Below are 27,697 nucleotides of genomic sequence, written 5' to 3' on the forward strand. Positions count from 1 at the left end.
CTTCCCATCTCTGATTCACACACACACACACACACACTCACACGGCAGCTATGTCGCCTAGGTCCGTGCAGTGAGAACTACACAGTCACTTAGTTTAGGCTTGCCTCCGTTCAAAACCTCGTGTCTGTCAGTGTCCGCCTTCATCCGGGGCTGAGGAGAGGAGCGCTGCTGCTGGTGGAGCCGCTCGAGCTGCTCGAGAGACCGGAGGAGGAGAAGTGCCGAGCGGGGGGGATTTGTGGATCTGTAGCTAGATAGCTACCGCTCTCTCCAGCTGCTGCTGCTGCTGCTGCTGTCCACCGGAGTAAGGAGCCGAGCACTGTGCTAACCTGCTAACCTTTACTCTCAAAGCTGTCTCTGCGTCCTCTGTGTATTATTGAGCTATATTTCACACAATGGCCACAAACTTGTAAAGTGAGCAGTGCTCGCTCCCAGGCTTCGTTTCCCCGAGCCTGCTGTAGCAGGGAGGTCCTGTTCGGCTGTGTGACTGTAACGTTAGGCTTGTTGTTGCGGCCTCCCTTCACAGTAGCTGGAGGAAAATATGAAGAAATTCGCCTGTATTTTAAAGAGGAAACGAGAGTAGAGTCCGTCTGAAATATCAGCTGACGCCAGTTTGCAAGCCTAGGGCACGTGGCTGGATATTTAACCCAAGTTACCGTCCACTTTTCCTGTTTTTCCACAGTATCCCTGTCCTGGCTAGGCGCTAACGCTAGGCTAGTGGAGGATCCACACTGTAGGCAGCTACAGCTTTGACAACATATGGGATGTGTTATGAGGTGCAGGAGCTGCTGGAGTAGATGAGGAGGATTCACTCTGAACCATTCCCTTCATCTCCTGGGTGCAAAGGTTGGTGATTTTGCTCTTTCACAGTCTTCTTTATTCTTGCCTCAGCATCATTTAAGTGTGTTTGTATTGTGAGAGCTTTCCCATTTTTAGAGATTTTTATTTTTAGTCAAGTCAGTTAAGTCAACTCCTCAAAGAGAAGATCTTGACCACTTGTCACACAAGGGAGAGTCTGTGTGTCTTGTCTTTTTAAGGATTGTGGTCGTAGGGATGCACTGATATGAGAACTGCAGATGCCGATACTGTGCTGCTGAGCTGATAAACACACACAGGAGAAATTGGGACTAAATTAACATTGACCAGAAGTGTCACATTCGTGTGACGAAGGTTACAAATGCAGTGAAGTGGATAACGTCATCAGTATCTCTCAGCTAAATCAATCATTCTGTCTAAACGTCAGTCTGATGCTGATCATTTCAACTGATTATCAATACCAGTGTGATTCAGTATGATGTCACCGTTCATCCATACATTATATTATTTGAAGCTCTTACTCTGTATGTTGTTGTACTCGCCTTTTTCTGTATCATTTCTATAGCATATTTAGAAACTGAGAAAATCATATGAGGTTCATTTTTGTATCTGCAGAAATTGGTTAAATGAAATTAGATTTGTTTACATTATATTAAAATCAATTCTACCATCTTGAAAATGTCAGGTGGCACAACCACATATATTATTAATAAAGAATATATATGTATATATATTTTAAAAACAGTGCTGAAAACACTCTTACTTATCAACTTTTATGTTTGAGTTAATACATACACATTGTGAAATAAATAAACATTATAACTTAATATAATGTAACAAAAGTCATATAAACATATCATATATAACTACTATATTCAAAATTTAATGTGACTCAATTCAGTTTTTGAATTGTTTACTTTATTTGCATGCTCTGATTTTTATTTGTATACATCTGCTAAGAAGCTCAGGCCATTATACTGAAGGTGGGATACAAATCTGAAATCTTTGCCTGTTTTATTGCATTTTATTGCATAACAAAATAAATGACATTTCCTTAAGTCCCATATCTAGATTTTTTAGATGTTGTGTACATGATATGATGATATGTTGGTATCAGCCAAGAATTTCCGCATCAGTTCATGTATAATAGAGGAGTCTCCTTTGTGTAGAGTTTAAATCTGGTGTTGCCTTCTTGACATCATCGTTAATAATTAATGAACTGTGTGAGATATATGGTTTGAGATTGCTCTGCGTTGGGCGTGCTGGTTGTGCTGGCTTGCTGTCTTTGTGTTTTTTGACTGAAGTGCAGTAATAATGGAGGAGGTCCTGAAAGGCCTGTCTGTTAGACAGCTGGTGCCAGTCCCCTCCCCTTTGAAGAGGTTTGAATTGTAAACGTCCACTGACCCTTTTTTTGCTCTGCCAGAATGGCTTATGGACCCATAGTATCAGTTCACAAGCTAATCCATCTGCATGACTGCGTCCACTACAACAATCACTGGCGGACTTGGAGGTCACTGCTGTGATCTTCTAAATCCGATGATACCGGATGTTGTTGTGGGTTTTTTTTTTTTCTTCTTCCCCTTCTCCCCCTTCTCCCCCTCCCACTTTTGCACTCGTCCACTATAGATCTAATTATAGTTGTCATGTGGTCTGTGCATACTATCAAGAAGAGAGGGGCTATATTTCCCATATTGTTCTTGTAATGACTGCAAGGCCAGTCACATTCTTAGTACAGATTCACCTCTTTTAGCATTTAGGAGTTCTTTGGTTTCGAAGGCTATTGTGCTCGTTTGGAACAGCTTCTATAGACTAGAGGAGATGTTATTTACACCTCTTCTGGGATTTTCTGTTACGGTACCGAAACCAAACATAAGGAGCTGTCTGATGTACTGTATCTTTTTTCATCAGATTTGTCACATAATGGAAGACTGCCCTAATCCCAGTGTCTTACTGGACTGCATGGTTTTTTGCAGACAATTCAGGAGGCTGCAGTTCTTTGTGCTTGGTTTTGCCTCCCAGGAGAAGCCAGCAGTCTTCTGTTTCCCCCCCATGGCAGATGGCCCAGGAAAGGGCTTCTATGATCATTGCCATTATTATTAGTTTAGTGGCATGAGCCCTGACAGATGCACCAGGGGACGCACTCTAGAGATTTCCAGGAAGCTCAGTATTCGAGTCATGCACCTGAAATAAGATTTCCCCTTTCTGCTCTCTCACTTTTACTCACATTGAACACTGTTATCCAGTCCCTCCAGAGTCAGCCCTTGTCCTTCTGTTTTTGTGATCGAGAGTGAACTTTCTGTGTACTGAACCATGAGTGGCATTATAGAATGGATTATAGAATAGAAACACTTTTATATAGTAATTAGATCATCACCCAGCTTGTTAACATCTGCCATTTCTTCGCAGATGTTTACTCTTTTTCTAAACAATCTTGTCCATTTACTTTCCATCAGAGAGTAGGTCACATTCCAGTTTGAGTGGCAAACCTCTGGTGGTTCTGAGGAGTTCAGAGGTTGAGCAATTGGGAGGCAATTAAAAAAATCATGTGGCAAATACAAAAAGGTGTTAGAATTTACGTAATACTGGCGTTTTACATTTAAATGATACAAATATTTAATATCAACTATTAGACCATAGCTAGTGCCACTTGGGTGTTTGCGTTCCAACTAATTGTGATATTTGAGTATCTGTAAGAGTTAATTGATGATCGATTGACTGCAGGAAAGGGGCTCTAAGATCTCATGTTATGGCACTCATATTTCAGAGTAGCAGTGTCTAATAAAATATGCATACTTAATCAAAAATCGCAAAACCATCACATTTTATAGCCCTGTTTACATATAAAATCACAGTTTGGTCTGTATAATGTGTCTTATTGTGATAATGCATACCTGAATAGTAATTTCAGTATTTAAATGTTTAATTGCTCATTTAAGTTTAATCTCATTAAGGTTTATTTTGGGGGAAAAAGCTGAATTGCATCAGTACTTCCTAGTACTACCTTAATGAATATACCAGTCAATCAAATATTTCCAAGCTATGAAAAATATATAGTGTGTAGTGTTGCGTTGAGATAAAGTGTCATTTAAACCAGTCTTCTAAATAAGTAGGTTTAGTGTAGAAACATCATGGAACCTACATTGATCTGTAACATTTGTAAATGTTATTTTTGTTCCGCACTTGTTCTTGCTGCATGAAGCGAGTGATGTTCACCCTAAATAATAATCAGAGTGACAGTGGAACTGTATATGGGTCTGTCTCGCTCTCTTGTCTCTCTGTGTTCTGTTTCTTCTGATGTGCTGTCAGCCAGTCAGTTTCACTACTCCTTAGAAGCATTTTTGCACATTTCCCTTATCCAGAGTCAAAAATAACAATGCACTCTCTTGCTTTCCTTCCTGAAATCTGAGATCAGTACTCCACTGTCAACCCTAAATAAGCCATATCACAGCTTCAAATGTGATGGCTCTGTGTGTTAACCATAGGGTAGGTTTTAGGCTGCACAAAATATATATTTTGTTAATTATTACTGTGTGAATTGCAAGTGTAAGTGTAGTATCGCACTGTTTGATACCAAACAGAACTGTGGAAAGAGAGTAAATTCATCCAGCATTGTGTGAACATCAAGTACTGTTTCTTTGGACATGGAAAAGGTCTGGCCTTGGACAGAATTGTGGTGTCTGTGGTGAATCATCAGTGTAAATAGTTTTAGAAGTTTTGGAAACAGACAGACCTCTAATGATTATACTACTGTTAGGAAAGGTAGGTCACCATGACATCACTTCCCTGAGACCACTAAAGGTTCATTTGAATCATGGCGGGAGGGGGTTGAATGGCGTGCTTGGAGGCACGCTGGCGACTTACCCTGCCTGTGATATTTTTGTGTTTCCCCTTTTGATGTTTTTTGGGAATTTTCTGGGGGGAATCTTCCCCAACGAAACGAAACTGAACTGAACTGCCTGAAAAAGCAGCATTGAGGTTTGTGCTGGCCCACGTTGCTGACCAGGAGTAAGAGTGAGTGAAGCAGATAACGTGAAAGCTGACCTCTCTCTGTGGCTCCAAGCTTAAGACAAGCACACACACATAGCATAGAACTGACTCTCACGTTTGTTGCACCACGTAGATACAGTGTTTTACGTTGAGGAATGGCCTTAGTGTTCCTTATTTTTCCCTTAGACAATCAGCACTACTTAATCAGCCAGTCATCGAGTTGGGTAAGCAGTAGCGGTTAGCTTTGAATTACTCTAGTTCATAACACTACACCAATTGACTTGGCTCAAAATTGGCTTGGCAGTCCCTAGAGTTTATTGGTGACCAAAAAAAAAATGACCCAGTCAGTGTGGGTCAGGGGTGTCAGTCTCCAGCAGTGGAGTCCTGGTGTGCCAGTCTCCAGCAAATCTAGCATCCATACTCAACCCAGCTCATTCCTTAATTACCTGACAAAGTGGGTGTGTTTAAGTAGGGCAACTACCAGACTTTGCTGCAGGCTGGCCTTCCAGGACTAGAACTGTGCCCTGGTGAAGGTGCTTGCACAGCTCTACCCCTTTCTGCCCACTTTACTCTAATAGGATGTACTAAGTACCTTGTTAGTGGCTGCGTCCCAGTTGCCTACTACACACTAATACTATAAGGTATAGACTATAAACTAATCTTAATATTGCATTTTTAATAATAATTATTAACTTAATGAAATTCATGTAAAATAATCATTCTTAATGGCTCTGGACAGAAAAAAATAGTAGCATACTGATCCGGTTTGTACTAACGGGAAGTGATGGTGTTACTATGCCAACATACATCACTGCAGGTTCTCCTGCCGCCATCGCCACTGCACCTGCATTGTTGTCCACTTTTCCAAATGTGAGTAGCTCCTCCCTTACTGTTTCTCAGTGCATTGTGGGATTATAGTGCTAATCTTAACCACATACATCAGTTGTACATACGAAATACAGCGTGGATATTTAAGTATACCTAACTTTGACACTTTTATTCATACTACATACTCAGAAAGTAGTAAATAGTGCAAAATTGGGATGTACCCTTTATGATAGACTGGTTTTCCTGGAACAGAATAGAAAATTGAGAGAATGTGTATGATAACACAGTGTTACATTTCAGAACCTTATTCTGAGCCTTTTGTTTTAAATACTGTATTGGAATTAAGTTATATCCTTAATTGAGAGGCATATATCAATAACAGTATGTAGGGATACGATGACAGTAGGCCATTTGTATGTCCAATTCAAATTCTCTTACTAAACTGATATAAATAGACTTGAATAAAGTTCTAGACTCTGTGTTCTTCATTGATGCATTTGCAGATATGTGTCATCCACCTATCAGTGATTTGTATCATGTCCCTAAGAAACCCAGCAGTACAGACTAGCTCTCCACTTCTTTCAGCAAACAGCTTGGCTTCAGAGTGAATGAGTTTCAGCAGCCAAACTTCCCCAGACTGTGTGATTGATTATACTCTGTCTTAGCTCTGTTTTGCAGGCAGTTAGCTCTTGTCCAGACGCCAAGGCGTTCCGGTGGAACTGCCTCGCTCCGTGTGGAGAGTGTCAGAAAATGTGTGGAAACTGAATCAGAGGGACGCTTTCCAAGTTCTCCCCAGTCTGCCTGTTTTGTTCATCTGTTTAGCAAACAGCCACGTTTTCTTGCTTCCGACTGCTCTTTTCCCTCCTCCTTTTCCTGATTATTTTCCAGCGGATGCAAAGGACTGACAGTAGGACCTAGGCGGCCGTGTCATACATATTAGATTACCCTTGTTCCATTTTTGTATCATGGCACTCGTGTGGATTCAGCCTGTGGTGCATCATGGCTGTTCAGTAGAACATCCAAATTTAGATATAGGCTGTTTTCTGTAGCACACTGTTCAACTGTCTGTCCTATCTGTGTTTGTTCCTTCTTCTCCCTGTGAAATTTCAGCTCAGCCTTTGCTGGTTGTGGCCTCTGCTTTCTTTGAGGAAGGACTGTGCTAACTGGTTTACTTTGATCTTATTTGTTGTCTTTCTCACTTCCTGAATGTGGGAAGTCTCTCTGACCAAAGCCAACTGTGAATCACAGCATGTAGTTTAGTTTGGTTGCACATTTGTGAGCTGTTAGATCAATTTGTGAAGACCAAAGCAGACCAAGACCAAAGCACAAAAATTCCTTCGTCCACAAATGTCCCCCTGTGTCTGTTGAGTGATGTGCTTAAAATTGTGTTAATTAGAGGAGTACAGAGCTCTAATCTCACCTTTTATTAGATTATGAATCAAAACAAGATTCTGTGAATCATGGAATTAATTTATCATTTTCATTTTGATTTAGACTTTTTTTTCCCCTCATACTCTAAATACAGGAATGATTTAAACAGTCGAAGTATACGGTAGTACGGTTTAATTTCCTTCAGTTACAATGCAGTTATATGAAGTCATTCATTAATAATAGTAATATGGTACTTTGAAGTCATTCAGATTGTGGTGGTGGTGTGGTTTACTAGAGAATCTGGCAGAATCTGTTTTATGAAGCTGTGTCCTTTTTCTGATCAAGCACATCTTGAAAAATCCTGGTCCAGGCCTTTGAAAACAGACCTTACACTCTCTGTTTTGTCTTTGTCAGCTGTCAAAACAAGATGAGCTATGGCCAGTTTACAGAGAAGCAAGACAAAAGTGCTGTCCTGAGCCTGGATGCCTTGTGGGACTGGCGCCACAGGGAAAATGGTGAACAGGGAACAGTAAAAGGAGAGTGGGCTTAATGTTCACATAACAGTCAGAAGATATTAATGTCTGGAGTCATGCATGTTTTCTAATGTGGCGTCTTATCACTCCTCTGAGACTGAGATGGAGATGAAATAGGTAATAGGAAATAGGACAGGGCTAAAATGGAGTGCGCCTGTAAACATGCAGTTAATTCCCTCCACAGTGCTTTTTTGATTTTAGGAACTGAAAGGATTTGTACAGTTTCATTTCAGATATCTAGACACATCCTAGATGGTTGATTTACACATTCTGTTGAGCGACTAACACGAGTGAGTGTTTTGAAATGATGAATATGCCCTTCATGTGAATCATGTGTAGATTTGATGAGTTTTTGTTGTTGTTTGTTGGAAAAGGGCTGGAGGGCCGCTGTTTCATGTTCTCACATTTGGAATTGTTTGTTCAATAGCTTTTCTATTGTTGGTCAAAAAGCAGTTCATTTGTGTAAATTATGATTTTAGCAACTAGTCAGTAAATATTATGCCCTTATCTGAAATGAATGTAGAACGTATTGATTTCTGTGGACTTTTGTAACCAATATGAGACTTAAGCGTCTGTCTTTATATAACATAGCAAGCAGTGATGATTGGGTTCCATGCACGCCACAGGAATAAAGTGATGGGTGGTGTTTTCAGAATGGCCTTTAGTTATAATAAATGTGTGGTCTCAAAAAAAGAACGTTGGCCCTGACATGGGTAGTTGGTTGTACAGAAATTAGCTCTGTATTTTAGTCTGAGTGTACCAGAAGTTGTCTTAGAAGATTTTGATGGATCTGGTATCTGCTATTTTAGTCTCAGTCCTCAAAGCACCATTAATGGACATTATCACCCAACCGGCAGCAGTAAGGACGTTCTCAGAAGGTAAATAAAAGAGGTTGGTGTGTGCAGTGTGGAACATGAAAACAAACCATAAAATCTGAAACTGTATAAAACTGTCGCATAACCGGAGGCTAATGTTAATACACACACATCACTATACCTCACTATAATAAAAAGTTAGTTCAGTGGTTGACAAACAATAACAGATATCAGTCCAGAGTGTGTACCACAACACAAACACAAACCTGACTGCAGGGTTTAAAGGAACTGGGAGCTGAATGGTCAGGGGGGTCAGACTGGATCACTACTAAACTAAATAAATCAGTCCAGAATGTTTCAAAAGAAATCTCATTTATTTGTACAGTGCTTTTTACAATTGATGTTGTCACACAGCAGCTTCACAGGAATCCAGTAATATAACAAATAATCAACGAAACATAAAACCACTGCTGAGCAAGCCAAAGGCGACAGTAGCAAGGAAAACTTAAAACTGGAAGAAAAAACTTTGGTCCAAAGTACTTATAAATGATTGTTAAAAGCCACTGTACCACCACATAGGACTGTTCTGCTCAGGTGTGCTGATATATTCATAATATAATACATCATATATAAACTGTCGCTAAAGATAACATGATTTTACTTCTGTATTAATTTGCATTACATCTAGACTGTGTGGCTGTATACAAAATCAAAAATTAGATGAGATCGGTGCTGATAATTGGATTGAAGTGGGAGGAGGGGGCAAAATAACATGATTGGGACGTCGCTAAAATTCATTATGTTCATCACTGAACAACAGTACACTTTAGACTTCCGTTTTGAAATTAAGCACAATGATTAGAATTGGGAGGCTTACTGTGATGGTTTATTGTGTATATCTTATTGATTATGTAATATGTCTTTCTCCCTTTTAGAAATCTGAAAGTTATACAAAAAGTACATCTAGCTAATTATTTGTCCTCAGTGCTCATTAATTCTGTGTGGTTTTTAATGGTGACGCGGGCCCAGTTGCTCTCAAAGTCTGCTTTTCTAAATGGTGTTATTTAAGTACTGCAACATCTGGTTGTCTGTTGGCCACCTGCCAGCCTGCTGACAGGATGTGATGGGATGTTTTTCCTCCTCTGCTGTATTTCACATCATATACTGGATCTGGGCTTTCTCTACAGTAACTAAGGGTGGATGAACCTGCTGATTTACTGGTACTGGCTCAGGATGGGGTTCAGTCTGAATTCGTTTGTGTTTTTATTGGTTCACTTCAGTCCTTCCAAGCATTCTAGCTTAGATTCCAAGCAGCTTGACCTGCCTAAAGGGGTAGTTTTAAAAAGCCCAGAGCACACAAGCTGTTTCTACTGCTATTCAAGCCAGCAACCTCACTGTTATGCCATATCTCTGCTTTATTTTCTCTTGCACCTGTTACAGAAAGTGAGTTTGTCTCTGATGAATATATATTTTGTATTGAATTTAGTAAATTACATTTTAAAAAACATAATTACAGCTGCTATTTTCTCTGTCAATATAGCAAGGCATTTCTGATTGTAGTACAATTATTTATAGTCTCATCCATATAAGACTGTAACTTGCTTTAAGTGCCCCTAGATTAAGCAGCAATGTTTAAATGGAAGAAGTGAGTGTGACCTTCTGAAGCTAACAGGCGCTCTGCTTCCCCATGGCTGTAACAGCTTTAGACAAAAAGCTCTGGATTCTATTGCTAAATATAGAAGGATCTCAAATGCAGATTAATATAGTGTTGTCTGAATAACAGCAGAGTGCACAGGGAGGGCACAGTGAAGCTTTCAGTCAGGTCTTTTAGCACTGATTGAACTTGACAAATGTTTTTAAGGCAACTTTCCAGTGTCTTTCATAAGTGCTTTCTTTTTAAGCCTGTGTAGTTTGGTATCAGACTGAGGACATCAAGGAGGACAAATCAGTAATGGGCATATCTTTTGTATGTGTGCAGTGCTTTTTTTTTTTTTTTTTTTTTTTTTTGGTTTTATTTAAAGCAGATTGTGCTGTGAGTGGCTGATATGTTCTCTTTACACCATGTAACACAAGTCATTCCACATTTCAGCATACAGTGGGGCATCCTGTTTACCGTTTCCTGTTTCCAAGAGCCCATTTAAGGCAGAGTTTCCTGGCTGAAATATCCATTAGAGACAGAGAACCTGGGCCTACACATTTGTTTCAAAGGGGAACTCAATTCAAAGATTTTAAGAAAGAATCCAGCCTTTTGCTGATGAACTGTAATTTTTAAGGTCATGTAAACATGGTTAGTTTCCAGACATACTATTCACTCCCAGTCTATACAGTTAATTGCAGTTAAAAACAAAATTGCAAAGTCAACCCACTAAATGTGTTGTTTTTGTAATGGCACAATAAATATTTCTATATTTATTCAGACTACAGCAGTCTAGCTTTGCCCATTCTTAGCAAAATCAAGTGTTTGAGCATGTATTACTTTTTGAATGGGCACAGCACAGGACAGCCAATCAGAACAGAGTTCATTTACATATACCAGTCTTAAAAGTGCAGTACCAAAAACGGCCTTCTGATTATTATCATTACTATTATGTCTATTATATGAACCCACACAATTATAATAAGTGCCTAACACATTCTAAGAGCCTAAGCAAAACACATTGAAGTAAAAATATTGGATATGGGTCTTTTGAGCTCTTGTCTGTGTGCTAGTTGCTGTAGAGAGCAGTTTGGCTAGGCCTGTAAGTGAAAGATTGAAAATCTTTAAATTCAAAATGAAACCTACTTTGAAGTTCAGTAAAAAAAATGTCATTTGCTGAGTAATGTACACTGAAGTCCTCAAATTGGACATGTCTATTTCAAAAAAAAATCTGGCTTGTTTTAGAATGTGCTTTGTGTTTTTTCCTTCTACATGGAGTTAAATCATGTCAGTAATTGGGGGGGGGGTGCTTTGGTGGTCTTTGGTGCTTTGGTGGTCTTTCTGTCTAAAGGCATCTTAGTGTGTTGTCAAGGCATCATGGTGCCCAAACAGAATGATTAATTAGATGCAAATCAGAGGGTTCCAGTTGTGAAGGGGAGCTCAGACAATACCTTTTTGATTACAGAATAACTCTCCAGGCTCAGGCATGGCCAAGCTACCGCAGCCCACCTCAGCTTCAGAGCTCTCTGCCTAAGAGATGACTTCAGAACACAGACTACATATTCTCGTTTTGCACAAAGCATCCTGTTTACATCATAAAGTATCTCCATGCCAACGAGTGGTTGGCAAAGTGCTCTGGGTCCTGGCAGTGCCATGTGGGCCTGGCTTCAGCTCGGCTGGGTGCATTGTTTCCCCAGAGCAGGGATTTCTCTACCCAGCACTGAGGAGGGGTGGGGTGGGGTGGGATAAGGAGGGGGAGAAACTGAAGTGTCTGAGGGGAGGAGAACAGAACATCACAGGAAAGTTTCATCAAACCTCTACAGACTCCCACATTTTTTAAATTCCTATTATAACATTCCAGTAGGAAGAAGATATGGGCTTGGCTTGTAGACGTGGACATGATTCAAGGACCTAACCACAGAAAGAGCACAAGCGGACATGCGGTTTTCGGTAGATGAGTGAAGGTAACGCTAAATGTGCTTTTGTGAAGTTTGTGTGTTTTTGATGTTCAGCATTTTTAGTATATGGATCAAATAAATACAGTTTATACAGTGTGTGTATTGAGGGTTGTTGGTGTCATGAAAAAAATCTCCAAAAACCTTATAGGGAAAAAACACAACATGTATATGAAATTTTTAAAGAACAACTGCCAGATTCACATTGTAAAAAATGACAAAATTGGACATACAAGGTTTTTGTGTGGCAGTGATGTGAAAAATTTGGACACCCCATGGAAATTGTTGTCTTCTTTTATTTGATCAAACATTTATTATCTTCATTTAAACAATATTAAGAGATGGACATAATATTTTATGTGTAACTATGCCCTAATAGCTAGTACCCACCCACCCCCCCCCCCCCCCCCCCCCCCTAGAATGATCTAACACTCCATCAGAAAGAGACCACACACGTTTGATTTCCATGGGAGGTGTACAGGGAGGTAACCCTTCCAGTCAAGGAATTCTTTCTTGTATCAGAGGGCGTCTGGGGAAAAACTTTCCACTCCTCCATGCAGAAATCTTTCAGCTGTGTGACGTTTCAGCTGTAGTTTTTTAGACAGATGGTCTCACATTTTCCCCAGACGCCCTCTGATACAAGAAAGAATTCCTTGACTGGAAGGGTTACCTCCCTGTACACCTCCCATGGAAATCAAACGTGTGTGGTCTCTTTCTGATGGTAGATGATGTACTGTGACTTCAGCTGTGGCAAAAACTACCTGTAGATACTGTGACAACATTTTAGGATTGTTGGAGACTTTATACGTTTTGCTAGGATGGCCTGTTGGTCAGGCCATGTTGGCAGTTGTTGCACTTGTAAATTATAGTGTCTAAATCCCAGAAATGTTCTGAGAGATTTTTTTTTGTAGTATTTGAAGATCAAATGCCCGATATGTTTAAATATATTAAAAAAAGACAAAGGTTGGCTTGGATTAAATTACATTACCATTGGTACCACCCCCCCCCCCCCACCACCACCACCCCCCTTTCAGGATCATAGATCACTTGTAATTGCAACTGTTGCTTCTTGGCCTGCGCTTCTACAGTGCAGTCTAAGCCAGCAGTTTCACAGACACCAGTTTGGCCTACTACTAATCTGACCCAGCCTAATCTGAATAATTATAATAATACTCTCAGCCATCCTAAAGCTGTTGGAGGTAACCTCAGCTAAGCTCTTCTTCTGTGAGTCATACCTAGCAGGCTGATACTTCTAACATACAGTCGAGCTGCACATATTACTTGTTATTGTAATATTTACATTTACATTTACGGCATTTAGCCAACGCTTTTATCCAGAGCGGCTTACAAGGTAACCCAGAGTACAGAGTAGGGCCAATGTAGTGTTAGGAGTCTTCCCCAAGGACTCTTATTGGTGTAGCGCAGCATAGCCACCCAGACCAGGAATCGAACCCCAGTCTCCCACATGGTGTGGTAGCTTACTGGCAGGTAGTGTTGTTATCTGTTGCAACACACCAACACCAGTATCAGCAATAATATCATCGATATTGATCTTGCTAAAGGCCACAATGTGCAAATGAGCCTCTCTAAGTAAGCATGCACTGGGTTGACATTGGATTTTGCTTGCCTTTATCAAGCTGTGGTTCAGTATACAAAAAATGCAAAAGTAATAACTCTGGTATTGTAAGAACTCTAGTCCTGTGAGTATGTTGAGATTGAAGGATCAACCGGATTTGTATTGGTGTCTGTCGATTTTTGACCCAATTATGGCATCAGCAATCAGCCAATAGTTCTGTAGCAAATCACACTGTCAGATCCATATATTACGTGTTGCTGCAGCACTTTGCAAGGCCCCTCAGTCACAGGAGCCTGCAGTTCCTCGTTCAACCGCTACTCACTCACGTTTGCAGAAACCCCTTAAAAGCAGTGTTGAATTCAGCTCTGTCTCTATCGTATCTGATTCTAATATATCTGATATTTGTTGAATGTGTAAAACTATTGTGCTGCTTGGGGAAACAGAGTAAAGACTATTAACACCACTAACACCACCAGTACCAAAAGTACCAAAGTACCCTTTGAGCACCATAGTGCAGTTCTGCTTGGGAGTTCAGGGACTCTTTTTGCTGGTGCTACGGAGTTCAACAGCATTTTGTGGTTAATTTCAAAAAGCACCAAAAAGTACTGTGGCTGATTCCCAGCACTGCCCTCGATCAGCCACAGTTCCCAATGGGTGTCCAGTTGGTGTTTGAATAGATCACTGTATTAATGTGTTTCAGCAAATGTAAATTATTTTGGTCAAAATAAGGAGGCCATTCTTAACCCATTTCATGTTATTAATTCACTGCTTTGTTTTTAATACACTGCAGGTTGTTTCACAGTCAAAATATGAACAAAGATAATGATAGTACTGGTGTTTTATTAATAATGCCTTCAGGTGTTACACATTGCCTGGGTGTGCTTAAGATTTTGATGTCTGCCTAGTGTTAAAAGTCTCCAGTTTTATTTGTTGGTTCATAAGGGCTATTTAAAAACTACAAATGCTCAATTGCCATCTGCCTCATTATGGTCTTTATAAATATTCATATATTTATATTTGTGCTGTCACTTTTTGACAACTTGAATCTGGCAAATTATGTCAAAATGATGTCAATTTTTTTTTCTTTACCTTGTTTCACAGTTTCATGATGCATGGACAAATATAAATGCTCCAAAATGACTTGGAAGTTAGCATTTTGAAGATATGCAGTTTTTCCAACACTTTGCTGTTAACATGCTACAGTAACCAACAGTACATAATCTGTACTGCTGACGTTATCAGACTTTAGACTTCATGGTGATGAAATAGTAGATTTTCTCTCTGGTGCTTAATGGACTGAAAGCTATTGAGCATTACAGAGCAAAATGGCCTGATGATTAGGCAACTTGGTCTCACTTTGATAGACGGAAATTAACCAGTTATTAAATTATGTAGGATAATTGTCATCCTAATGGATGTCGACTGCCGTACTGCTGCTTAGGGAGGCCATGTTCTCCTGATTTGACCTCTTAAACTGCCTGTGGTTATAAGGTTTCTTTCAGCGACTGAATTTGGAAAACAAGGATGACTTGTTTTGTTTTGTTTTATAACTCCCTGAGTGTCCACTCATTGGAGAAGTGGGCTTCTTGGTAGGGAGGGGATTTTTTTCTTAAAATTCCCCATTATGGTCTTCCACCCTTATAGAGAACGAACTCTTGTGCTTTAGACTGTTTCTATCTGCTTAGCTCTCTCTTGTCATCAGTTCTGTTCTACATGGATAGAGCCCTTTGTAGCACAGCCTGTCATAGTCATGAACCTCAAAATAAACCCTTTTGTTCAGCATGCAAATGAGACATCCAGACAATCCAAGCGTCCTGGTGTGTTAGGTGGGCATAGCGTGTTTTCCTCTCCTCTGTTTTATTCTCTTACTCATCTGTTTTGCTTTCCATTCTGCATTCTTTCATAGAGCCGGAAGAACTGATGGAGACCCTGAGCTATTAGAAACGTTATCTGGAGGCTTATGCTACAAGACTTTGGACGCCACACTTCCTCCTTGCACCCACTCTATAACTGTTATTTTGGATGCAGCTGAACAAGCAGAAAAAGAGAAAAAAGGCCTTCTCTTTCCTCAATGGACTCACATAATTCTGCAGTGATGAAAGAGTAAATTGGCTTGGAAAGTTTTTCTGCCTTGAGACAAATCCAAGTGGATATAAGAGAGAAAATTTGGAGTTGGGGAGGTTTTAGCGCCATCGTTTTGTTGGTGGCATAGTCGGTCAGGCAGGTAAAGCATCCCTGTAGGATGACCAGTCTGTTTCGGCGGAGCAGCAGCAATGGCGGCTCTCGTGGCGGCGGCAACGGTGGAGGAGGCTCAACCACAGGAGAGCTCAATAACAGCAGGCCCAACCGGCAGGTGCGCCGTTTGGAGTTCAACCAGGCCATGGAGGACTTCAAGACCATGTTCCCCAGCATGGACTACGAGGTTATTGAGTGCGTACTGCGCTCCAACAACGGGGCAGTGGATGCTACTATTGACCAGCTGTTGCAGATGAGCATTGACGGCAATGGATCAGACGATAGCTCGGACTCGGACGACAGCATCCCACCAGAGGTAGCACTCATCTATTAGGCCAGTTATAGTAGAGCTGGGTTTTATTAACTAGCTTACATGGCACACCATGTCACATTTGGCATATTTTAATATATCATTGAATTAAAATATCATTGAAAATAGCTTTTTGGAATAATTATTGTAAGGTCAGATATTGATCTGAATTAATATATCTTTTGTAGCAGTAAACATGCATTAGTGATTAGGTCAAGGATAAATACCTTAACCAGTTTAGGCACTTTTCCGCCAAGTAGCTAATAGCTATTGGACAGTAGTTTAGAGAAAAATGGAATTCAAATGGCTCAGCAGTCCAATGTGCTGCCACTATGGCCCAGGGCCGCAAATTTGACTCCCAAGCCATGCCACTTTGTCAACAATGCACAAAGTTTGAGAGCACAATTTCCCGTACTCTCTCAGGGTGGGTATATGGCACTCTCTCTTAGCTGGTGCGGTGGAGCTGGGGAACTGGCACTTTCCTCTGAGCATGTTGGCTGCCTGGCAGTGCTGCATTGGTAGCAGTTTGAAAAGAGATTGTGACTTACTTTGCATATCGGAGGAGATGTGTCAAATCCTTACCCTCTTAGTATTGGTAGCATTGCTAGTCCTAGAGGGAGTTACGAACAAGTGGGTTAATTGGCAGACTTCGTAATGTATAGAAAATAAGTACACATTTTTCACTTATCCCAGTTTGATGTCAAAATTTTGCTATTTTACCCTTGCACTGGATGCTAATGTAGTTCTCCCAAATGTTTTCATACATAAATACATATTCAAAACTTTCAAACTGCATATAAGTTTCATTAAAGTTATACAGGTTTGTCATTTGTGTTTTACAGGACTGTAAGCCTTACTGTGAGCCATGGCTAATTTGTTATGTATCACAGTATGCCTTACTGTGAGCTTATCTTGGCTAATTTGCTAGTTGCATAAGATGGCACAGCGTAACGTCCAGTATAGCAATGTGTGCATCACTACTTTTCCTAGTGTCTGTTTGTAGTACTCAGGCCCTGTCTACACACATCTGGAAGTTTTTGAAACGTATGTATTGCTTTCCATCTCTAGCAGTATTTCTGAAAATCTCTCAGTGCACACGAGAACACAAAAATTACACTGGAACATTTATGTAAGCCTGCCGGCCCAGCAGGGGGCACGAACACCTCACAAAGTTTGACATCAAGCTTCATTAAGAAGCAAGTGTAAATGCCCAAAATAGACCTAAATACAGTGTGAAGATGCAGCACAGTTTCCAAGATTTTCTCAATGTCTCTATAACTCTCTTACACACAGACTCGGAATTAGGGGAAAAAAGGTCTAACATCATCAACATAAAAAAATAAAAAGCTTGTGCTTTTAACAAATTTGAGAACAGGATGTTTGGTCTCAGATTAACGAAAAAAAGGACAACTAGAGCTGGGCGATATGGTAAAAATAGTAGATCACGATATTTAAAGACTTTTGTCACGATACACAATATTAATTACAATACATGTAAATCCCAGACTAAAGACATCAGTAGCGACAGATTCTTGTAAACCACTATTCAGATACTCTCCTGTACTGAATAGAGTAATTTTGATGCAACCTCTGCTACACTTCATCAAATGAAACCAGTCTAATTACACTGTTTGTAATGAAACCTGCTGCTGATCAGTGTTTATTACGCACGAACAGTATCCTCAATATGCTTATCTCAATAACAGAATTTATCACAATAACATATCGTCATATTGCCCAGCTCAACCATGTACAAGTCAAGTGTTTTCAAAAACCTGTGTTTTACCCATTCACACGAAGCCATAAAAACCATAATGTCAATGTATTTGTAGTGACATCAAACATCGAATGTTTCCATGTGGACAGGAGGCCAAAAAACAGAGAAAAGGTTTCTAAAAATATCCAGATACATGTGGATCGGACTTTCTCTACACGATTTCTGCAGAATCTTTCAAAGATCACAATTAACTAAGTAAATCACAGTATTTTGAGTAAATCAAAATCATGTGTCATTCAGATTTGCAGCTCGTAAAGGTAAAGGTGCACGTATTTGTCACTGTACAGTGTACACTGTACAGCGAAATGTGTCCTCTGTATTTAACTTATCTGTGGTAGTCTACACACACACACTAGTGCACTAGGGGCAGTAAGTACACACACACTCAGAGCGGTGGGCAGCCAACTCCAGCGCCCAAGGAGCAGAGAGGGTAAAGGGCCTTGCTCAAGGGCCCAACAGTGGCTGCTTGCCAAGCCCGGGAATCGAACCCACAACCCTGGTGTACTACCAGGGTAGGAGTAAAAAGGAGTAAAAAGGTTAAAAAGATGATTATACTGAATTCACCATTCTGTTATTTCTCTGCGGTAAAGTCAGTAATAAATTTAGCTTGTACTACAGCGCATTTAAAAATAAAAATTTCACATTACCAGCAAATCTTTACTAATTTTCAAGAGGTACACTTTTTAAATGGCAATAAAAGTCCCATCCAAGAGAAGCATCAGTGTCAAACACCTCCTTTGTTTTTTAAGGGTACAATACCAATAACCTTCTTCAACGTTATCCTTGCTAGAAGCTGCAACATCTCTGGAAGCGTTCGGTCATGCTGCACTGCCTTTTGCACCATAGAAGCTCACATGCACAATGGGAAGATTTTACTGCTTCTCTCCCTATTAAAATCATGGACAAGATGCACTCCTGTCATGTTGTCCTGTAGAAACTGACTGCTGTAGTCAAGACCTGACACAAGCCGTACATTACTATGCAGTGCGGCATCACTGGTGAATGTGTACACACCAGTAAAATGCTGTTTAAGAAATCGCATCACTATTTTATTTATCTGTGCTTATCAAGATATATGATACCATCTACATGATCACGCATGACCTTGGAAAGATTGGAAACTGAGAAACTGCCATGTTAGTGGATGTAACAATATCCACTACTATTAATGCTGGGTTTTAACCCCACTGGAACATCTCAGCTAGTTTGCATTGCTTTGCATGTAGTTACCGTTTAGTAATTCCTACATTGTGATAAAAAGCATGGAGCATAAAGAGTTAAACAATGAGCCAGTTGACCTTCGTGAGGAATAACACCTCCACCGTTCTACACATTTAGCATATGTATAGAATGAATAGAAGCTAGATGTATAGAATTTATCACAGTCATGGAAGGTTATTGAAGTGTCTGTTTTTTTTTTCTAGCCCCTTGTCATCGATTGTCCTTTAGGTTCTTCATCCACCTATGCTCTTAAAAGAAAAGAGTGGTTGAAAGAGATTTGGGGGCAATGCCATAAAAAAAACATTTAATTCCATAAAGAATAAATCTTTGTAAAGAGCTGTGAGAGACAATTACGCATACACAAACTGAATAAAGGTTCTTTACACTCTCTCATTTCTGTTTCAAACATGAAATAGAAATGAGCAAAGAACCCTTTGAAGCACCTTAAAAGTGTACTGTTGTAGCGATTGATATGGGTGGGTGATGGGAAGAGCAGATAGACGGACAGACTGACGTATATCTCTGCAAGAGTTATGTTAAGAGTTAAAAATGCATAGTATCTTTAAGTGCTGGACACCTTCACATACACTTTCAGTACTTCATCCTTATGCTAGCCAAGCTTCTTGTGTGTTTTCCTAAAGTGCATCAGTCTGAAATGGCAAAACAGGCTAAATTCAGCAAGTCTCTTCTTAGCCACCTCATTATTCCGCTAAAGCCAATGTGATTATGATCGATGTTCCCTCAAGCCGGGCTCCCTCACGCCTGTCTCCCCTGATTTCAGACACTGTTTGAGGAACTGTGCTTACACATTGAACCCTTTCCACGCTGAGACATGCCGCAGCCTCTCTCGCTGGCTCTGCCTTCCCCGCACTGCATTAGTCCTCTTTCATGGCCCACTGGAGATGCTGAGCCATGACTTAGATTAAATCCCTGGTCAAGCATGAACTGCAGTATGTTTTGTATGCGTGTATCGTCTTCATGATTCACACTGAGTGTACAAACTTTGCTGTATTTTCCACAACATTTAAACCTTTGTTATTAGCTCCAAAATGTGTCTCCAGTTTTTTTTTCCAGCCCACAAATATCTCCCAATGTACAAATATTACTTCTGTTAATTATCTTGTTTAGCATTTAGGAGTTTTGAAGGCTGATTACATTTCCTGTGGTGTTTCTTTTTTGTTTTTGTTTTTATGTTCTCTAATCCACATCAGATTCTGGAGAGGACACTGGAGCCAGACAGCTCAGACGAGGAGCCGCCTCCAGTCTACTCTCCACCCACCTATGACATGCATATATATGACAGGAAATATCCCAATGCTCCACCCTCTCCACCCCCCAGGTAAAAGGGGGAAAAAGAGGGATGGATATACTGTTAATCACGTTAACTTACATTCTGTTTAGAGAAGAACCATATCCAGTCTTTGTTTCCAATAGAATTAAACTGTGTAAGTTCACAGAGTTCACAGAGTTTATTCAGTTGGCGTCACTTCTCTTTTCTGGAATTGGATGTAATGGGGATACCAAGAGAGTGCATTTTTCTTTTTAACTAGTTCCCATCTGACGCCACCTGGTGTTCATGGAGTAAACTGTAGGATGGAGCAGGGCAGCAGTAGACCTCCAGTCTAAATGTGAATGAACCAATTACTTGCCTCAGATGTTACTAGTGTTCATTAAGGATGGATGATGTGGTTAGAAAAAATATATACCACAATATTTAAAGACATCTTTACAATACACAATATTGAATGGGATATTTTGACACCGGAAAATGCACCAAATGTACTAAGAAAACTGCTATCCAATATGTGGTATAATAGGTTTTAGTAAAGAATGACTGCGCTATATCCAACTTTTATTTTGGTTTGGTTGGTAACAGTATTTTCTATAGTTAATAATCAATAATAAATCATGGTAAAACAAATAATATTCCTTACTAGTTTTTGGCTTTCATGGAAACCATGTTTGTATGGTCTCTGAGCTAGTTCAGTTTTCACTTAGTAAGAGGTGGAGGGAGTGGGAAGTAAAACATGATATTATTGGTTAATATTATTTGTCCCATATATATGAAACATAAGCCAAAAAACAAAAGATATTTTATAGTCTGTTAAAAGTCACATTTTCAAGTGTATTATGTCTTTTACGTGAGAGTAAATACAGATTTTCATTTAATCTGTTTTTTTTTTTGTTTTTTTTTTATCTTTGCAAAATTGCAGGTTTGAAGCCCAGCCCCCTCCAGGACAGCCCCCTCCAGGACAGCCCCCTCCAGGACAGCCCCCTCCAGGACAGCCCCCTCCAGGACAGCCCCCTCCAGGACAGCCCCCTCCAGCACCCCAGAATCAGCAAAACCGAAGTTACAGGAACTGGAACCCTCCATTGCTTGGGAACTTGCCTGATGACTTTCTGCGGATCTTGCCTCAGCAGTCAGAAAGTATACAGGTGTAGAACTGTTTATTTACCTTGTAACTAAAGCATGATTCATGCCATTTGTAATCAAATCTGATGCCTCAACTTGCACTTCACTGTATAAGTGTATAAGTAACTGCTGCTTCTTAATTATTCTTGTCTGTTGGTCTGTATGTGACATACTGATCTCCCATTCTCTCTTTGTCCTCAGAATTCTCAGAGTGGTTTCTCTGACCCCTCTTCCTCCTCAGCGCCTTCCCTTTCATCAGTACCGCAGCAGGCCGCCGGTGCTGCAGCAGCGCCTGGGGCGTCTGAGCAGGAACGCAAGCTGAAGCAGTACCTGGAGGACGAGCGCATCGCTCTCTTTCTGCAGAACGAGGAGTTCATGAAAGAGCTGCAGCGCAACAGAGAGTTCCTCATTGCGCTTGAACGAGGTAACAATACTATTGTTTCTTATACATAAACTTGTAATGTACTGTTGTTACAATCTGAGCAAAGTAAAGAGAAAGCTGAATCGCCTTTTATTTATTTTTTTTATATATATAAATGGGGCGCACTTAGGGGAAGCTAATGTACATATCTCAAAGCTCTAGAAGGCATGTAAAGCTGATACAGGTCTAATGGGTCCGTTAATGCTTAAAAAAATCTCATAGGTCTATTTTATGCATAAGACTGAATTCAGAATTGAATGGGTAGCCTATGAAGGAAATTGTTCTGTGGTGTAATATTATTGTGCCTTTTTGTGCCTGTGAGTATGTGAGTGAGTATTTCCAGACCGTTAATAGAAAACATGGTTAAATTTTTGAATATTGAAGATATTGAAAACCTTGATCCCAAATGTTTTAATAGTAACACTAAGATGTGCTTCAGCATACTAAGTACAAATGGGATCAGTCTTGTGATCATGGCAACTGTTTTCACTGTGATATTTTTATTTTAGATCGACTAAAATATGAGTCGAAGAAATCCAGATCAGGTCACTCATCAGCTGGGAACTCTGCAGGTAAATATCTATACTATTGTAACTATGTGTAACAGGTCCACAACTGGATTATGCCTGCTGATTAAATTGGAGCAGCCAAGGGCCGTGATGTACTTGCTTTTCCATTTTTTTTGTGCACGACGTGGCTGCCTGTGCATCCTGTGTTCGTTCAGAGCAAAGGTTGTGGCTGCTATCTGTGAGATGCAGTGCCAACATAATGTATGTATGTCGGCGGCAGTATAGCTCAGTCTGATGTTATGTCAGCATCACACTGAACAAACCATGAAAACAACTACTTCTGCTTCTACTTCAACCAATGCTGCTTGTGTAGCTGCTGTGTGCAAGTGTATCGAGGCCCTAAGATGCGTGTCTGTGCAGTAGCATAGATTCTTAGAACTAAGAACCAAATGCATTTTTAATGGTTCTGCATGTCTCTGCCACAGGTGACCACCACTACGCTCCTGGATCCATAGACGGAGTGTCAGATGATGCTTTGTTCAGAGACAAACTCAAACACATGGGAAAATGTGAGACCACATATCTTACAGACTGAAATTGGAGGAGAATCTCTGTTAGAAGTTGAGAGTTAATTCTGTCTTTGCTTCATATTTTGTTCCACAGCAACCAGAAAGAAGCTGTTTGAAATCGCCAAAGGGTTTTCGGAAAAGACAAAGCGAAGAAAGTCCAAAAGAAAAGCACTCTTGAGGCATCATTCGTATCCTTCACACAGCTCATACTATAGCTCATACTAACTCAACACTATACTCAGCATTTTAAGACTGCATATAAAGGAATTAGAAATATCCGGTCACATTTAGCCAGCCTCCAAAGTTATGCTTGGTAGCCACAAGCAGTATGTTCAGTACTTGACTGTAAAATGTTCTTATGGTTAATCCTTTAATTTAAGAATTAAAACTTGTTTTAGAAGAAATTAGCATGATTTTAGCACATCTCATCTTTCAAAATTTGCCTTAATCATTTGCTCAGACTGGGCACTGCCAATTCCACTGCCAATCTACTGGATGATGTGGAGGGAAACCCATGTGGTAAGAATCTTGAGCTTGAAACAGAAAAATTCAAAGGTTAACATAAATTAGGCTACGAAACAGAACTTCACACTGCAGGTGGCCCAGATCCAGTTCTTTCATTTTTCTCAGTTTCTCTTCACACTGAACGTGAGAGCAGTATAAAGCACACCAAGTGTTTGGTTATCTTTGTAACCCCAATTAAGTAGGATATGGTTATGATAGGAGAAAGTTAACAAAAGCAAATGTATGACAGCATGCTTCCAAAGGACTGATGGAGGAGAAAGATAAGAGAGACTTTGCTCACTCTTTTCTTTACAAGTAGATGACTGCAACAGTATAATGCTGTTATCTGTGTCTCTGTGTAGAGGAGGAAAGTCAGCTCAGAAGATTAGCCACTCAGGAAGAGGAGCGGCCCCACCGGGAAGCGCTTTCTTGGTAAGTGGTCATATGACTGTATGAACCGAGATGGGTTTGTTTGTTTTATTTAACAATATAGAATCTGCAATGATGAAGAGTGTGTCAACTGTAAAAAAGAAAAAAAAAAAGAGAAAAAACTGAAAATAAACCATCTGAACCACTAATATTCAATACATAGATTATGGTCTTTTTACTAAAATGTGCTTTTTATATTATGCTGCATGTACGACACACAGCTGTGCACTGGACTTTTTTATATTTAGGTTATTGAGGACTATTTCTTTTTTGTGGGCTGCAACTGAAATCGTTTTGTGGAGAAAAATACATAATAAATACATAAATGAACAATGTACTGTAACTGTACCATTATAACTAATCAGCAGCTGCATTTTCAAGCAATTCTGACTCTATGCTGTGGTTAAGATAAAAACAGGCATTAATTTCTGTCTCTTTCGTTTAAAATATTTTTCAGATGCCTCTGGCTGCTTGACATATTTAAGGTTTCCATGGTGACAGCTGAATGACCCATGGCAGGCGGCCCTGTGGCTCTGTGGCTCCTACCCTTTATTTTAGAGCAGCCTATCCCTGGCTTCGGAGGAACAGTCCCCGCCCACACAAAGAAACTGGTGATTCTGAAGCAGCATTGTAACAAGCCTATACTTATTGTTACCTGCAATTATATTAACTGTATTATAACTATTTGTTAATTTATGGTTTCATATGTAATAATGAACAGATACAGTATTCATTTCATATTTTTTGTTTCTATGAGAATCCCTGTATAATGCAAAGAAATTATTACTTTGTACTAGGTTTTTTTGTGAACTAATTTTTACTTTAGATATACCCCCTCCCCCTTAATTATTTATGGTTAAAGCAAGGTGTGGCTTGTCACTGCTGAAAAGAAGGACAAGCGTACATCGTTTTCAGATACTGGTCCAAAGTATTCAGTCCTACTAATGGTCATAAGTTTCAGAACTTTAATGTGGAATGTTTCCTACAGCGCATCTGACAAAGTCCCCAAGAATCCAACCCTTTAAGTAAATGACACATGAAATGTATTACATGGTGACCACATCTGATTAGTTAGTCCATTCTTACTTATTACAATATCACCAAAATGCCTTTCCTAATCTGTTCTCTGTAGAAGCAGGACTCTGTTCTGACTGGCTAAAGTACAGTATATATACTTAAAGTTATGGACACCAAGAATTTTGTTATTTCAGTGCCTCCTTATTGTACGACCACAAGCAGAACTAATATCCAGTTCAGCTGCTTCAAATGACATCATCTCTATGGAGGCAAAATCTTGTCCTATTGTGTTCTCCTCTGATGCACTGCCTAAGAGGTTGTTACAGTACTTAAGTAATTATTTGCCAGAATCCAGTTTCTTTTCTTTCTTTCACAAACATGGGCAAGGGCACAGATCTGAGAGTGAACTTGCACCTCTACTTGCACTGCCATATCCGTTTCATAATCAATTTTAATACAATGTTTCTTTTCTAGCTTTTCTGGGAGAACGATAGATAAGATGGTTAAGCCAGTATTAATATAATCTACACAAATTTATGCCAGTAATGTTTTTTTAATATATCTAATAGGTTTTGGATCCGCAGAGTGACGTTACTGAACTTGGTGCACAGAACAATTTGAATGATGCTGTAGTTGTTAGTTTGGCCGAAAAGAATTGGCTTGAAAAGAATTGGATTTTGTCTGAGTTTGCAGTAAGGGAAGACGTCTGCAAGAATGTGACACTCTGTACCGTTGTTATTTAGCACACACTCCATGTGATAGCGGGAGATTGCAGTCTTTGTGTTGTCATGACCTGCTTCTGTCTATATCTGCCAAAGCACAGGGATTCTGTCATATTTTTTTGTGCCATTAATGCAGTGAGTTGTTGTAAAATTGATTGAATTGTTTTGGGTTTCTCTTGGATTTTTGCATAAGCAGCATCTTCATCTGTGAAAGTGTGTTTGTTTAAAACAATGTGTTTGGCTGTCAGAATATAAATGGACTTTTAATCTACCATTTCTGGTTCTAGATAGCAAGTTTCTTCATCTCCACTTATGGAGGACACTGCAACGTTCAGTACCTGCTGTTACACTCCTGATTCAGCTAATCATGGGCTCTTCAGTGTTTTTTGACTGATGTTATAAGTGGTTGGTGTTATATAAGAAAAGCACTGGGAACCACATCAAAATTGTAAACTCATTAGGGATCAAATCACCTTTACTGTCACATCACACAACACTAGTGTAAAGGTGAGTGAAAAACTTGCATAGTCCCTCAGAGTAGTAAAAAAACAGATATACTGAATATATACACATATACTCATATTCAGAAATATTGAATATATACACATTATCTTACACTATACATACATTATACAGACACTATGAAATGTTAATTTCACCCATATGTTCTCTGAGCTTGTCTTAACACAAACCTGCAGTTGTTTAGTTTGTTTGAGTTTTAACAGATCAATAAAAACTTTAATTGTTATAAGAAAAAAAACTCTGAAAATTACATGTAATAAAAAGATGTGTGTTAAATATTTACCCAAGGTGCATCACCCAGCTTTTTCGCCCAGACCAGGAATCGCACCCCAGTCTCCACATGATGTGGTAGCTCAGTGGCAAGTACTGGTGTTATCTGTTGCGCCACATCAACCACAATACTTAAATCTGTTAGACCAATCAGAACACATTGTGTGGCATTTCATCCTAATCCTCATTTATTTGTTAGACATGAGGAAGTTAATAATAAGCCTTTGAGTTGAATCATGTGTGTTGGAGCAGGAAAAACCCTGGACTTGGGAATTGGAGAACCCTGCTATTGTAAACTGTAGTAGTCCATCAATGGCATACGTGTGCAGAACTCCCTAACATTGGATCATGTCAGGTGACTGAATGCTGCTGTGAAATAGATGATGTTTGTCATAGCTGCCTGGTAATATACAGACAATATGACTTAGGAAGGCTGTTACTTTGTAAGGAGTTGGTAGGATCTTCAGTGCTTGTATTTGTTGTAATTGTTTACGATCACTTGCTCTTCCACACAAATTGAGTGTAAATTGACTGTAAATTCATGCCGCATTAAGAAACAGCTGTAATCCACATGAGTCGTCTCCCACCTGGCCTGTTCACACATTTATCCTCTCAGGGAACTTGCTCTCATCTAATTGTTCGGTACAAGCACAACATGAATGAACATTAAACTGGTAGGAGGAAGTGTTGGGAAGGTTCATGTAGCACACTCGGATATGCTTTTGTAACGCAATAAAAACTAGAATTCTAACCAAAAAAACATTTTTTACAGCGAAATGCCGGAATAATTCCTTTGTCAGTTTGACGTGCTCTTGAATTCACACCTAAATTGTCTCCAAAGTCCGTTCATCTCGATGATCCTTATCAAGGGTGAAGTTAGGTTAAATCCATGTTATATGGTGGGGAAAGTTTACAATGTGCCGTGTTGAGTGGTGTAATGATCAGTGGAATGTAGTCTTTGTGCTTTTTAGTAAAAGAAAACTTTCACCTTTCATCAAATCAGATGCTCTGAATATTTTAGGTTAAATCATTTTAATAAATTGCTTAATGAATTACATCTTTTATTTTAATTGTTTTGTTCCTTTTTGTTTTGAGAAATAATTACTTTTTTCTTAGGACTATGACTGTGTCTGCCCCACCAATAAGTGCGATGGTTCTGTAGCCATCATCCTGATCCCTGATCCTGTTTCCAGATCCAAACCTTTCTTACAATCCAGAGATGTTTATTAGTTATTGAAATAAGTAATAAAATTGTTATACATTC

The 27,697-nt window shown here is 39.6% G+C and overlaps 1 protein-coding gene across 3 annotated transcripts; it reads left to right on the plus strand.

Moving 5' to 3' along the window:
* Positions 1 to 27,697, plus strand: cuedc1b (CUE domain containing 1b). 3 transcript variants are annotated; one of them, XM_072691912.1, is made up of 12 exons: positions 2 to 301; positions 680 to 843; positions 15,421 to 16,065; positions 20,269 to 20,396; positions 21,271 to 21,493; positions 21,672 to 21,894; positions 22,401 to 22,463; positions 22,886 to 22,969; positions 23,064 to 23,157; positions 23,430 to 23,488; positions 23,836 to 23,905; positions 24,360 to 27,697. In XM_072691912.1, coding segments are annotated over exons 3-12 (1,254 nt in total). In that variant the 5' UTR covers positions 2 to 301; positions 680 to 843; positions 15,421 to 15,756; the 3' UTR covers positions 24,361 to 27,697. The 3 variants fall into 3 exon arrangements, with proteins under 3 accessions (XP_072548011.1, XP_072548013.1, XP_072548012.1); XM_072691910.1 differs by lacking the exon at positions 24,360 to 27,697 and having other exon boundaries at positions 1 to 301; positions 23,836 to 23,909; XM_072691911.1 differs by lacking the exons at positions 2 to 301; positions 680 to 843; positions 24,360 to 27,697 and adding an exon at positions 11,746 to 11,947 and having other exon boundaries at positions 23,836 to 23,909.

The sequence above is a fragment of the Salminus brasiliensis genome, chromosome 11, assembly GCF_030463535.1.
Source record: "Salminus brasiliensis chromosome 11, fSalBra1.hap2, whole genome shotgun sequence".
Lineage (NCBI taxonomy): Eukaryota > Metazoa > Chordata > Actinopteri > Characiformes > Bryconidae > Salminus > Salminus brasiliensis.